The sequence below is a fragment of the Anopheles stephensi genome, chromosome 2 (genome assembly GCF_013141755.1).
Source record: "Anopheles stephensi strain Indian chromosome 2, UCI_ANSTEP_V1.0, whole genome shotgun sequence".
NCBI classification, from domain to species: domain Eukaryota; kingdom Metazoa; phylum Arthropoda; class Insecta; order Diptera; family Culicidae; genus Anopheles; species Anopheles stephensi.
Window position 1 is genome coordinate 59,675,900 of NC_050202.1, and position 12,401 is coordinate 59,688,300.

Genomic DNA, 12,401 nt, shown 5'->3' on the forward strand with positions numbered 1-12,401 from the left:
TTTATTATCGTTCCCACAGATTCTAAGCAAGACACGGTTCGGGGAACGAACAGTAAACAGGGCCGTTCGGCAAGCTTTACCGCAAGTTCCTGCACCTGAATTAATTGTACACGCGAAAAAAAAACGAAGAAACAGCAGACCAGTTTTATTAATGATGTTTCACTTGCTTACCTTTACTTAATCTTTACGTGTTTTTTCCACCCGTTCTTCCTTTCGCAGGTAAGTTTTCGGCACTCGGAATGATGTCCTTAGGGTCGACGGAACGCTTGTTGGTGAGGTTGTTCTACAGATTGAAGCGCGATACGATAAGTATTACTTCGCGTAATGGAAATTTTAAACGAATATTGCTGTGCAACTAGAGTGAATCGAAGATCAGAAAGCGCTCCACCGGGAGCGACCGTTTAATGCGTTGCTATTCTGAAACAAGGCTGAACTATGTGTACACGCACCGGCGCGTATTGTTTTGTGCGTGCAGCATGAACTTCTGACGAATCGAGAAGCATGTTTCCCAGGATGTTGCTGTTTGTTGTTCTATTTTATTGTTTCGTTCAAACGGTTTTTTGGCAACCGGGTACCGGTATTTTCCCACCCCAAAAACCAAAACCCCCATTTCATGTAGTCACGATAGAGTACACAACACAATTTCCCTCTGCCCTGACCGCTTTCAAGAAACGCCACAAAGCGTGGTTGTTTTGGTCGGGAGTTTTTCGGGAGTTTTTCCGGAGTTGTTATCCACCGGCGGGTCACCGTTACCGCTACCGTGTGGTAAGAAATTTGTTTATTGAAATATTTTACGACCCGTGCAACCCATGGTGGGGTTGCGTGTTTTTGGCTTGTTTTATTTGTCCGGCCGGAACAATCACGCATCGTACGTACATCCGACCGACGAGCAATGTAACGTAGCAATTGATGGAAAGGGTTTGTGTCGGGTTTTTTGTTTTGGCCCCCGGATGAGGCGGTTGTTTGTGCTTCCGGGTGCCTTTAGATGGGGCACAAGCAGGGCAACAAAATTGGAATATTTCAGTCGGTTAACTGAGCCATATTGTGAGCGTTTTATTTACCTTGCCCAGATCAGGAAATCTGGGAATTTTCTGGATGAAATGGAAGGTATGAAGTAAGGGTTTCGTTCCGTTAAATAACTGACGTATTGTTGGTTGAGGACAACAATCTTCATCTAGACCTCAGCCGCTTATGGTCTTGCGCCGTCGTCTGCCAATACATAATTCTGGCCGATCTGGCAGGCTCATCAACAATATCTCGATTTAGGCCTAGCACAACTCTGCTGACCTTCTGGATGGCATAATACGGCTTTAGGAGATAGGTTGTCCGTTGTCATTCTCATGAAATGACCAGGCCACCGGAAACTGACGAGTCTAATTCGCAGATCGATGGTGCGTCCTTTCACAGTCCTCCGTTGTCTTTACACACATACGGCGAGGCAGGAATCCTTCTGAGCATCTTCCTCTCGAAACCTTGGATAATTTATCACAACCATGTTCAATCGATTGGTAGATCAGACAAATTTGAAGAAATATCTCGAGTGCCTAATAGAATCTTCGCATCCGCTCGCATTTGTGACGATGAGTGATAGGTGAATGAAGTCCTTGAGGTAACTCCCCCAGGATCACACACCCAATGCATCGGAAGCTCAGGATTTCACGGCTTATTTTACACCTGTTCCACAAATAAAAACTTCGTCTTCAAAGTCCAATCCACCAAAGCTCTACGGCCATGACCTTACACAGCTCAACGCAATTCTCGACGGTCCTCTGATGAAGTCCGGTAAACCGATTCGTGCCACTGTCAGTTTCGATTGATTAGCATCAATTATTCACACGCACAGTGGCTTCCGATGATGGTCGCCGTGAGCAGAGTTCTGGCCGTCAAATAGTGACCAGTATTAACATTTCACAAACACACACACACACACATGCTGAGCTGACATTTAAGCTTGCGGCACGTGGTTCCGAGTTAATAAATGGTAACATCGCACCATCCCCACAAACACACCAACCCGCTAATGCGACGAGGTGACAACTCGTCCAAGATCCTTAAATTGACCCAATTTCTAGCCGGTCAGCAGCCTTTGGACGCTCGCTTGCAACCAAACAGAAGCGCCATAAGGAAAGGAGGTTGGTTGATTGAATTTAAATTATTCAGACGCTCCTGGCCATCGGGGCCGGGTGTGTGTATCGGTTGCGGAATTTATTAGCTCGAACGATTGAAGTTTCGGAACGGAAGCGATCCGAGATTTGAGCCGATTTAATGTCATCCAGCTTGAAAAGGGCAACAGCACGAGGGGCGACGTTGGAGCAGGAACCAACTTTGATTTCATATTTGGAAGGAGGGGGGGGGGGGGGGCTTTTCTCATTACTTAAAGTGATGAGGTTGGGAAGGCCTCGCTCTGTTTAGGTTCGCAATTAAGCTCATAAATTAAATGGATTGGAAAAATTAATTTTAAAGCAAAGAGGCCTTTTCATTTAGATGGGTTTTTTTCCTATTTCATTTTCCCGGACAGTATCTGGCTCCTGTTACTTGGAAAACAGTTTTCAAAAGCTGAGTGAATAATTTTCCACGTACAATTCTGCGCCAATTTGTCGGCTAGAATTTTCATTTCGATGTGTCAATTAAATTTTCCAGACCTTGTGCTTCTTTCTGTGTAACAGCGGCACTCATGACGAACGCAGTAAAAAAGCATATGAAAATTGATTAAAATTTCATTTCGAAGCCAGTTCGGTAGCCGTTAGTGAGAATGACACTTTTTTACCCCTGGCGTAAAACAATTTGTCGCCTAAAAAGCTTCACGTTGCGAGCAGAAAATTCGCGACAAAAAATCAATCTCCCGACCGTCCGTACAATCGGTTGCCAATTGTCGGGTGGCAATTTCGCGCTTCCCAGCGTGGAGCTGAGTTATGAGCTGTTGTTACAGTTTTCATGGAGTTACAGATTTTTTGCCAAACGCAACCCTGTGTATGTGTGTGTGTGTGTGCGCAGGAAAAATGAAACAAAACGGCCCACTTTTTTATCACGATCAATGCTTTGTTAGCTGGTAAATAAATAAATCCTAGCTCGGGTTTTTTGCACAAACAAGGTTCATTTTATCATTTCACTTTGGGCGTGCGTGTGCGAATTGTGAAATATTGCCTCAACCAATCATTCGCCTTGCGAACTGAAACCGGCATTCAAATATCGTCTTGTTGACGTGTTGAGCTCGGTGGCGAAGGAAGAAGAAAAGCCATTGCTACCCGCAGGAAAATCGCTCTCGCTTTCACTGTTTTTTGAACTGAAACCGGTTTGACCGGATTTCCATATGGATACGGGGGTAGGCAATTTTAGTGAACAGGGGGGCTGTGCGTACCTTTCCACGTCCGACACGTCCGACATTTCCATCCTGGCATCGATGGCACGTGAGTGTGTTACCTAATTTGAATATAAATAACATCCGATTCCACACACACACACACATACGCCTCTGCATGCGCCTGATGCTTCGATAGCGAGAGCCAGAGCGAGCGAGAGAGAGAGATGATCGTGAGCTGTGTGCGGTGAAGAAATATTGTCACTGAATAATCATCACGATTTCCACACCCCATCAGACTTTCCCTATCACCAGTGGTACAGTGGTCGTGGTGGTGAAAAACGATCGACAACGGCCCCCGGAGGCGAAACGGAAGCGCAATTTAAGTTCCATCATAAACTGTTCCGGTACACGGTTGCGCCCGGAAGCACGGATTGGACGGATAATACGAATGGCGGCATTGTTAGCGAACGAGCGAAGTGAGGTTATGTGCTTGTGCTCGAAACTTTACCACTTGCAAGGGAAGAGCGTAAAAAGCAACCAGGAAAAAGGGTTTTGACGCTGTGCGAATACAATAGAGGCGTTGCTATACGCACCATCCCGATTGTCGCTCGCTGAATCTTCCATTTTAATGGCTGTGAGTTACAAGAAAAGTATGTTAATTAAGAACGCAACGCTCGGTAGTTGAATGCTGTGGAATTTAATGAGGTCCTGCTCAGAAAGAGATTATTTTGAACTGAATGTGGCACGATTGATACCTTAAAATCAATTGTAAAATCCCCAAAATTTCTCCCCACAAAAACGCTGGAACTGGGACGAAAAAATCGCTCGCCAGCGCTCGCAGCAATCCCCAGCTAAGCCTCCCGGTCAGGGATAAAATGGGGATATCATCAGCAGGATTTATTTTACGTTCTGACTGTCCTGTGGCCGGTGGCCATTTTTACTCCGGAGTACACACACCGACTGTGTGAATTATGATAAATACTCGGCAATCGCTGGCGAACATTTCCGGATTACGTGTGGATTAAGTGATTTACGGAGCAGCTGACTTGGCAACCGAAGCTCCCTCTTGCTCGCCCTTTCCACCGGTTCATGGACCTTGCTTTTTTTCGCCCACTTTCCCCCACTGAAACGATTAATCCTTTTGCAGCGCAAAGCCGGCCGAGGCGACGCCTGCCCCAACCGATAGATGCTACCTCATAGCTCATTTGCATCATTCCCATGGTGAGCGAAAAATTTCCATCCCAACCGTTCCCGGTGCTCGGTGAATTATGGATTTCCAATTAGAAGTTTATTACCCGTAGCGTCCCACACTCGGCTCCCGCTCTCCCTCTCCCCCCTCCCCACCAAAGCGAGTTCCCCGGTGGGAAAACTTTGAGCCCTGCACCACCTTAAACGGTACGGGCAGAGGAAGCTTTAAGTGACACGGCACGGTGTTTTGAAGGCCCTCGGCAAAGTGGGAAAACACGGACAAATTGCTCCCCGGATATAGAGACATCGCAAGTATGGGTACTGCCTGTACGTGTGTGTGTGTGAGAGAGTTTGGAGAAAGTGAATGATTTGATGAAAATTTGGGACGCGTCGTAATTATGGAAATGGAATAGACATCCTCTAGTGTACGGTACACGAACGAGCGAGAGGTCGTGCCGGTCATCAAGTGGGAAAAGTTATCGTTTCGTTTGGGAGTACCCGGGCCAAGTGAACCGTGCCGAGTGAGGATGAGCAGAAGCGAGTAGGCAGCAGTAGGAAAAGGGACGATATTAAGAAGGTTAATTCAATTTTCCAAATAGCAGCAGGTGGCCTTGATGAAGTTCAGTGAAAATGTCCTACCCAGAGCAACTTTGCCGGGCGTTCTGCAAAGGGCGCGCACAGAGTACAGAGTGGTTGGATGTTTGAAAAGTTTTCCATACCTAAGGTTTTCTTACCAGACTTTGGTTGTTTCTTCAGCTCGACGGACGATAACGGGGGAGGCCACACGCGGTAGGGAAATTAATATCAATTGCATCGTAAAAGAAGGCGAACTGCTAGTAATAAACGTTTCTCTTGTGGCCACTTCACGCCAGAGCTTCCCATCGTTGAATTAAGCAATGTGACCGCCGCACTGTCCACAGTTTGTGCTGCGAACAGCGTTCAATTTAACTTTGCTGCATCACACCTGCGCTAACACTTACACCTCGGCGGAGGAAACAAAAAGACATAAACATTTCTTAACCGTCGACAGCAAGCAGGCTGTGATACATTAGCTGTCAGACAGGGGCGACAAAAGCAAACCAATCCAAACCATGAACCTGGACGCGACGCTCGATACGGCGGAAGAGATACGGTTTCTGAGCAAGGTGAGCGGGCTGGTAAAACGGCTGACCCGTTCCACACACTTCACCCACCAGGAGCTGGAGGTGGTACTGCTGGTGTATTATAAAATTCTGAAGAACGATCCGGACGCCAGTGCCGGTGGGCAAATTTCGCGCCAGCAGCTAACCACCGTGTTTGACACGGCGTTCGGTATTGCGGATACGGCCGTCATCCGGCGTATCTATGCGGCGCTGGACGGTGGCAACAGTTCGCACGTGTCGATGGAAACCTGGGCCCGGATGGTGTCGCTGTACGTTCGCGGTACGCTCGAGGAAAAGATCCAGTACTGCTACCGGGTGTATGATATTCAGCGCGAAGGGATGATAAGGCGTGACTTTTTGATGGTGCTGTTGCGCGGGTGCGTCCGGCAGGAGGAAGGTGTCGAAGAGGCGGTGAAGGATTTGGTCGATATGCTGATGACGCGGCTCGACCTGGATCGGGATGGGGCGATCTCGTTCGAAGACTATCGGAAGAGTGTGCTGGGTACGCCACTGTTGCTGGAATGTCTTGGGCAGGCGCTGCCAGATCGGATCCATGTGGAAGCGTTCGCGACGACGTTTCTGGTGATGTAGTGGCGGTGGATCGTTCGATGTGTTTCAAGGAAGCGATTTACTTAACTAAATTCTTAACGTCACAAGCTCGTATGTGAATTCTTGTTGATTTGAGCTAGTTGTGGAGCATGTGATCTTCATGAAGTAATATCAAGGACTTTATAAAAAATAGACTTTTTCTGGAAGGCTATGTAAATAAAACTACGACATCTAACTCTAAGAATCAAAATTTGTTGAAGTCGTAAGTAAAAGAAAATTTGTTAAACGTCAGTTCGTAGCCCACGAAAATATCTCAAGATTTTTTGGCCATCAAGATGCTCTGGGATGGTCTGGTGGCCGAGGCGAATCCAGATTTCAGTGGGCGCAAAGGAGCCTCGAATTCATAAGAGTCCTCGAATCCAAATGTTCATCGCTCCTGATCAGTAGAGTCGATGTGATTTTCCCCTAAATTCCATGTCACATAGGGCCTCTAAGGGGCAACATTCTATATCAAAACTATCATACAATTAGAAGAGACCTTCAACAACACCGTACCGAAGAAAATGGGTTTAAAAAATGGAGAGTCTGTAACTGCTCATCACGAGACATACCGTTCTGTAGCAATTTCCCATGCATGGTGATGCATGAAGGAATGGACTGAATGGTGAATGAATTTAATGGTGAATCGCAAGGACACAAACACAGAGCCTTGCAGTAAAAAATATTCGAAATCAATCCATTACTTTAACGGTATAGGTCATACATGTAGCTGATAACGCCCACACACTGTTATTCTTCAGTTAGTGAACTCAGTCGACATAGTCGACATAATGATTTAACGATCTACAACAAGAATATTAATGGCGTCTTCTGGCAGTTATCGACTAGGGACTGGACAAAGTTAAATATTTGTTGTATGGTACCATAGTTGTAGAGGTAATTCCAACAAGTTTGAGGTCTAAAGTTACTTGAGAAATCGTTCTTATCATAAATTTCGTTACTTTCTATATTCAAACTAAACCCAATAAGTCTAGCTGTAGAATCTGTTTTATTTGCTGTAAAGTTCTTCACTATTCATTTGCAGAGTTCTATCTGTAGTCAGTAACAGATCTAACTATTCCGTATCGTAACACTACCACAAGCAACAGTCATCTGTTCTTTACAAGATTAATCCATACGGTAGACATATGAATTCAGAACCATTAACCTACATAACTCAATTCACACCCCCTGGCAAATGGAATGTAAAATCATCTGCTAACCGTCTGTCTCTTCACTTTACCATTTTCACCCCAACCCCGGAAACCCGTTTTCCCCCGTGGTACGCTCCTAACTTTCCTTCTAGTGGCCTCCGATGATGTAGATGTCGCGCGGCGCATTACCGCCAGCGCGTACACGGACACGCGGTCCCGCATCTCGATGGTGCAGTATTTGGAGCCTCTGTCGCGACCCACAAAGGCACCAAGTATGTTCACTACTGTTTTGTTTTTTTAACTGTTACGCTACTGTTTCTTTCTGTGCGGTTCTCTCTGTTCGGTTTAAACGGTTCGAGCTGTGTTCGGTTCGTTTGTATATTAATTGGTTTAATTGTGATAAAACAAAACACTGTTCACACTTACTAATCGTTTACTTTGTTTGTTGTTTTGGTTTACCGACGGGTCGGCCCGTCGTTTGGCATCTCACCGAATGCAGTTAGTTTGCTGTTGATTTGTTCACTCTTATTGTGCTCGCCTCCGTTGCTGCTCACCACCTTTGTTCACTGTTGTTACATGCAATTGGTTTCGATGTACTTGCGAGCTTTGGACGTTTTTGTTTTACGGGAAGGAAACCCCCGATGGGACGGCAACCACAGCAACACAACAGCAAATCAGTATTGCTACTGCTGCTGCTTGGCCCTTTCTACATACACAGAACGCAATACTTCACTTATATGCCTGCAGCCCGTTCAATTTCGCGCTGTGCTGCATTCGCACACCACCCACCCATCCATCCCACCACCCAACATAATTGAGCACAAGTAATAAACATAAATCACTCTCGTTTAACATTAATTTTTCACCCACTCCCAACTTCGGGAGGATTACCTTCGGAACGTTAGCCTCCGTTTGCCTCATTTGTTTTTGTGGTTGTAATTTATGAAATAAACACTAATAAGCGATTTTAGCGTCAATTTTACATACGCAACCACTCCCTTCACAACACCCCATCCTTCCCACGCCCACCCGTCCAGTTTCACTCCCAGTTCACAGCAGCTGTATTTGTTGCGTTTCGTTTCCGTAGACATTGGCGAATTGTGTCGTATGTAGTAGTGTTTCGTTTCGCTGTCGTTAGTTTAGTAGCCCCCCCTTTAGAGTGCTTTGGATATGTCGTTTCAATATTTCTACCAGGAACTGTAAAGGTGGTTACCACAATGGGGAAATATGTTCGGGGGGGTTTGTTGTGTTGGGACTTTAACTCTACGCACCAGCAGTTCGTTTGGGTGCTTATTCACAGTTTGAAATTCAAATGAAAATTATCGGTTGTGCAGTTGTTGTGCTTTTCTTTCATCCGGTGCCACAAGAGCGACATCTGACTCGTTTCTCGGACGATCAAATTTGTAGGCAATCAATTTGTATAAGCAATGTTACACCGACAAACTTACTATCATCGTGTAGTATAACACCATTGCTTTCTGTAGTAAATGTTTTAGCTTTCATTGATTCTGTACGTAGTAGAGGGTGCGTGCGTATGTGTGTTTGTATGTGTGGAAACGTGTATGTATGTGTGTGTGAGTGTTAGAAAGAAATCATATAAGAACAAAGTAAAACAAATAAAAAAAAGTTTACATATCCTCCACCATAATAATATAACCATATTCTACCCTTTTTTGTACACTTTTTCTTTCTATTTTTTCCCTTCTTTTCGCTTTTTTTCTCTCTCCACGCCATCCCACCAGAATGTGACCAGACGTTCGTGTCCCGGGCTGGTGGACCATCCAACGGAACGTTTAGCGCCCCGATGCTCTCCAACCCGAGCAATCACTCGCGACAGTGTCTCTACATCTTCCTAGCAGGTCCCGGGCAGCGTGTCGACGTGTCCTTCACGTCGTTCAGCCTGCGAGGAACGCCTCCAGAGTGAGTACACACACACACGCAAACACAGGGAGATCGAAAGGACAGGCGGGGGTTGATGGTGCACCGATAATGTTGCCAATGCTTCAGCACTGTTAATAATCACACCAACACACGCGTGTTTTCCTTTTGCGTTTCGTTACTGTGCAAAACCCGTTTCACCAAGCAAATTGAAGTGATTTAAAGCAACAAAAACAAAAGGGAGAAAAATTAAATTAAATTAAATTAAAGGGGTTAAAGTGTCAAAAGCGCGCAAAGCAAAAGTTCGTTCGTGCGTTAGATTTTGGGGATAAAAAATCGCTGCCACGTAATGCTGCTTTGGTGTTTGTGTGCGAGGCTGTATTTTCTACCTGTTCCAATTTAATTGCTGTAGATTTGTTGTGCTGTTTCAATTGCGAATGGAAGTAAATTTTGCTATTATAGAGAGGTTAATGGAATTGTTTAACCGCTTAGGGGACTCTTTCAAATGAATGTTGGGAAATATCATGCCCATTTTGGAAGTTTTTCTTTGCAATCATTTAATAGAATCATGCAATCAGGTAATAGCTATGGAAACAAAATTATGTTTTAAACAAACGATTCCACAGTCGCGTTGCAAATATCCCCTATCTTAATCAAAGATTCCATTATACGATTGCAAAGCTCCACAACGGGCTTATTTCAGCCACAAGTTCCACAGAAGGCAATATTTCATTTAATTTTTCGAAATTGTTCCTTCAGTGATTCAATAATTCCATCATATAGATCAAATCCTTGAAGAACCAAGCATATACGAATTTATGTTTACCATCAAAACAAAAAGTGTTCATTAAAGGAGAAAATCAAAGCGAGAAAACAGAAATAATCTCCGATTTCGGACAGCTTTGCAAGATTAACGATTTCATGAGCCCGTTTTGATTGCTTCCAACCGACTGCCGAAAAACAAAGAAGCAAATTAATCTTAGGCAAGGAAGCAAAAAACCATCCTCCTTCCTGACGAGTTTGGAAGCTTTCAGATCGGGCTTTAAAGTAAACCCCCGGCCGACACACCTGCACCTGAAATCACTTCATTCACTGTTCTCGTTTTTCTCTCTCGTTTTTTCTCACATCTACTTCACATGTCGCCTCGTTCATCAATGATTCGGCAAACCGAAAATTTGCACCAAAATAATGTTTGAAAAAAAAAACCAAACCAACCCCTATAATAAATAAAAAACCAAACTTCATCCTTTAAAAAAAAAAAAAAAAACAAAACAATAACCTAAACTGCTACAACAACGTACAGCGGAGCGGCGGTTGGAGAACTTCCAGCGTAAGTTTGAATGTCATTCTGTCCTTTACAGTCATTTTGTTCCATTAGGTCCTTTTATGTCTTCCGTGCTTTTCACCTGCCCGTCTACCGTCTCATGATCACCTCCTGCATTTTCCGGTGAAATCCTTACATTTTTTTTCTGTCACCCACTCGCAACCCATTCCCCTACACCAGAAAAAAAGTGAACGCCGGCACGTACCATCCAGCAGAATGCGCGAAAAGTGAAAAGGGCCATTATTTTTAGTGATGCATAAATTAAATTGTACTTCATTGTGTGTTTTATGTGTGTGCGTTGGAGTGTTGTCCCTCCGACCCACACCTGGAATGCTACCGTTTTCTAATGGTTCTCATTTGCAAACTGACCTATCTTTTGACCTCTGGAGGACCGACAAACGGGCACAAAACAAAACCGGAACCCGTTCCGCTGGGCTCGGTTCCATACATCACCAGCATTTTTACCTATTTCAACACCTTTTGTCTTCCCACCAGAAGCTTCCGCTGGCTCGGATGTGGGTTTGGAAATGTTTTCCAGCTGGTTTTCCTTTTTGGATTCTTCGTTTAGTCGCAATTCTTCACCATTCGGTCAGTTCTTACGTTCCATCCATCCATCTTCACGCTGGCGGAATAGTATTTAGGGCGAAAGCAAGTCGCATGCCGACCGGCAACGGTTATCAGTGAAGGGAAAAGTTTTTCCTTCCTTCGCTCCCCTACTCAGTTCCCCGTTGGCCGCTTTCACCAAGAGCTTTTCCTTTAAAGCACTCAAGCGTTTGTGCCTTGCAGGGATTTGCGTTGGTCGTTTGTTTTTGTTTTGCCTCATTGTTTCGCCCTCGGGCTTATGCGCGGTTTATCGGGCCACTCTACACCCAGGCTCGGGCCTGTTATCTCTCATTATCGATGGTGGTAATGGGCGATTGAGAACAGCCGCACATTGGATCTTACGTGTGTGTGTGTGTGGGTGTGTGAGCGCTTATGGTAAAGAGGCACTTCCAGGTTAGCAGCTGGCGAGTTTGTTGTTGGGGTTAAAAGAGATTTTCTTCTCCCTTTTGCCAAAGTTTCCACGGTGTCGTCGTTTACCCAAATGGAGAAATGATTGGAAAAAAGTGTTTTTCGGTACGAGTGTGAGTGTGTCGGAACGTGTACGCCCGACATCAGCATGGAACCGAAGTGGAAAATAATTAGAGTACAAGTTTGTACATTGGGACAACTTTTGGCGCAAGGGGTTTTGCTTTCGCTTCCACGAATTTACAGCACCGCTTGTTAAAGAGAAAAATTGTCACCCAAGCTCGCCCCAGTTTACGATTTAATATTTTTCCATGAAATTCAGGTTGTTTTTTTTTTTGCTTGAATTGAATAGCAAAATACGCAGAAAGCACTGTAATAATGTTACATACAAGTAACCGTCAAAGGCTTGACTTTAAAATGTTTGAGTTGAGGCATTAGGTAGAAGGGTTTTCCAAGAAATTGTACAGTGATGGGCAATATAAGAAGGCTACTTAATATTGCAGAAGCATACAAATTTATAAATGGAGGCCAATTTTTCACGGCTTGACTTGAAGTTAAAGTTGTCGATCATAAGAAAACCTTCTTATTATTTTATTAATACAGACACCTGTTCTGAGCCTCTTTTTGTCATTTCGTTTAAAATATTTAAAATATGGTTTAAAATAGGTATTAAACAGTAAACTAAGCTTATTCGTGATATTTTAAATTGTAAATAAAATCAATAATTTGTAAAGTTTTTGGGCATCTTCGTCTTATGTTTAATAACTAGCACAATCATATTTCGATAAGTCTGATATTAACTGTAACATGCAATCATT

At 44.4% G+C, this 12,401-nt stretch overlaps 2 protein-coding genes across 20 annotated transcripts in view; both read left to right on the forward strand.

Annotated features, from left to right (window-relative positions):
* LOC118506460 (cubilin) overlaps positions 1-12,401 on the forward strand; it is a 93,000-nt gene that overhangs the window by 64,139 nt on the left and 16,460 nt on the right. For 18 of the 19 annotated variants that reach the window (XR_004905509.1, XR_004905511.1, XR_004905510.1 and 15 more), the window contains exons 5-7: positions 7,526-7,645; positions 9,116-9,293; positions 10,555-10,581. Coding sequence is in view for 15 of the 19 variants with exons in the window: in XM_036043623.1 (XP_035899516.1) it covers positions 7,526-7,645; positions 9,116-9,293; positions 10,555-10,581 (325 nt within the window). In the remaining 4 variants the exon portion in view is untranslated. The remainder of the gene's footprint in view (positions 1-7,525; positions 7,646-9,115; positions 9,294-10,554; positions 10,582-12,401) is intronic. The other variant, XM_036043633.1, reaches the window with a different exon arrangement.
* Positions 2,806-7,516, forward strand: LOC118506463 (EF-hand calcium-binding domain-containing protein 1-like). Its single transcript, XM_036043637.1, has one exon. The coding sequence runs from the start codon at positions 5,581-5,583 to the stop codon at positions 6,220-6,222; it is 642 nt and encodes a 213-aa protein (XP_035899530.1). The 5' UTR covers positions 2,806-5,580; the 3' UTR covers positions 6,223-7,516.

Bases quoted from the DNA above. Each gene is read 5' to 3' on its own strand.
- LOC118506463 (XM_036043637.1), top strand. From the start codon at position 5,581: ATGAACCTGGACGCGACGCTCGATACGGCGGAAGAGATACGGTTTCTG.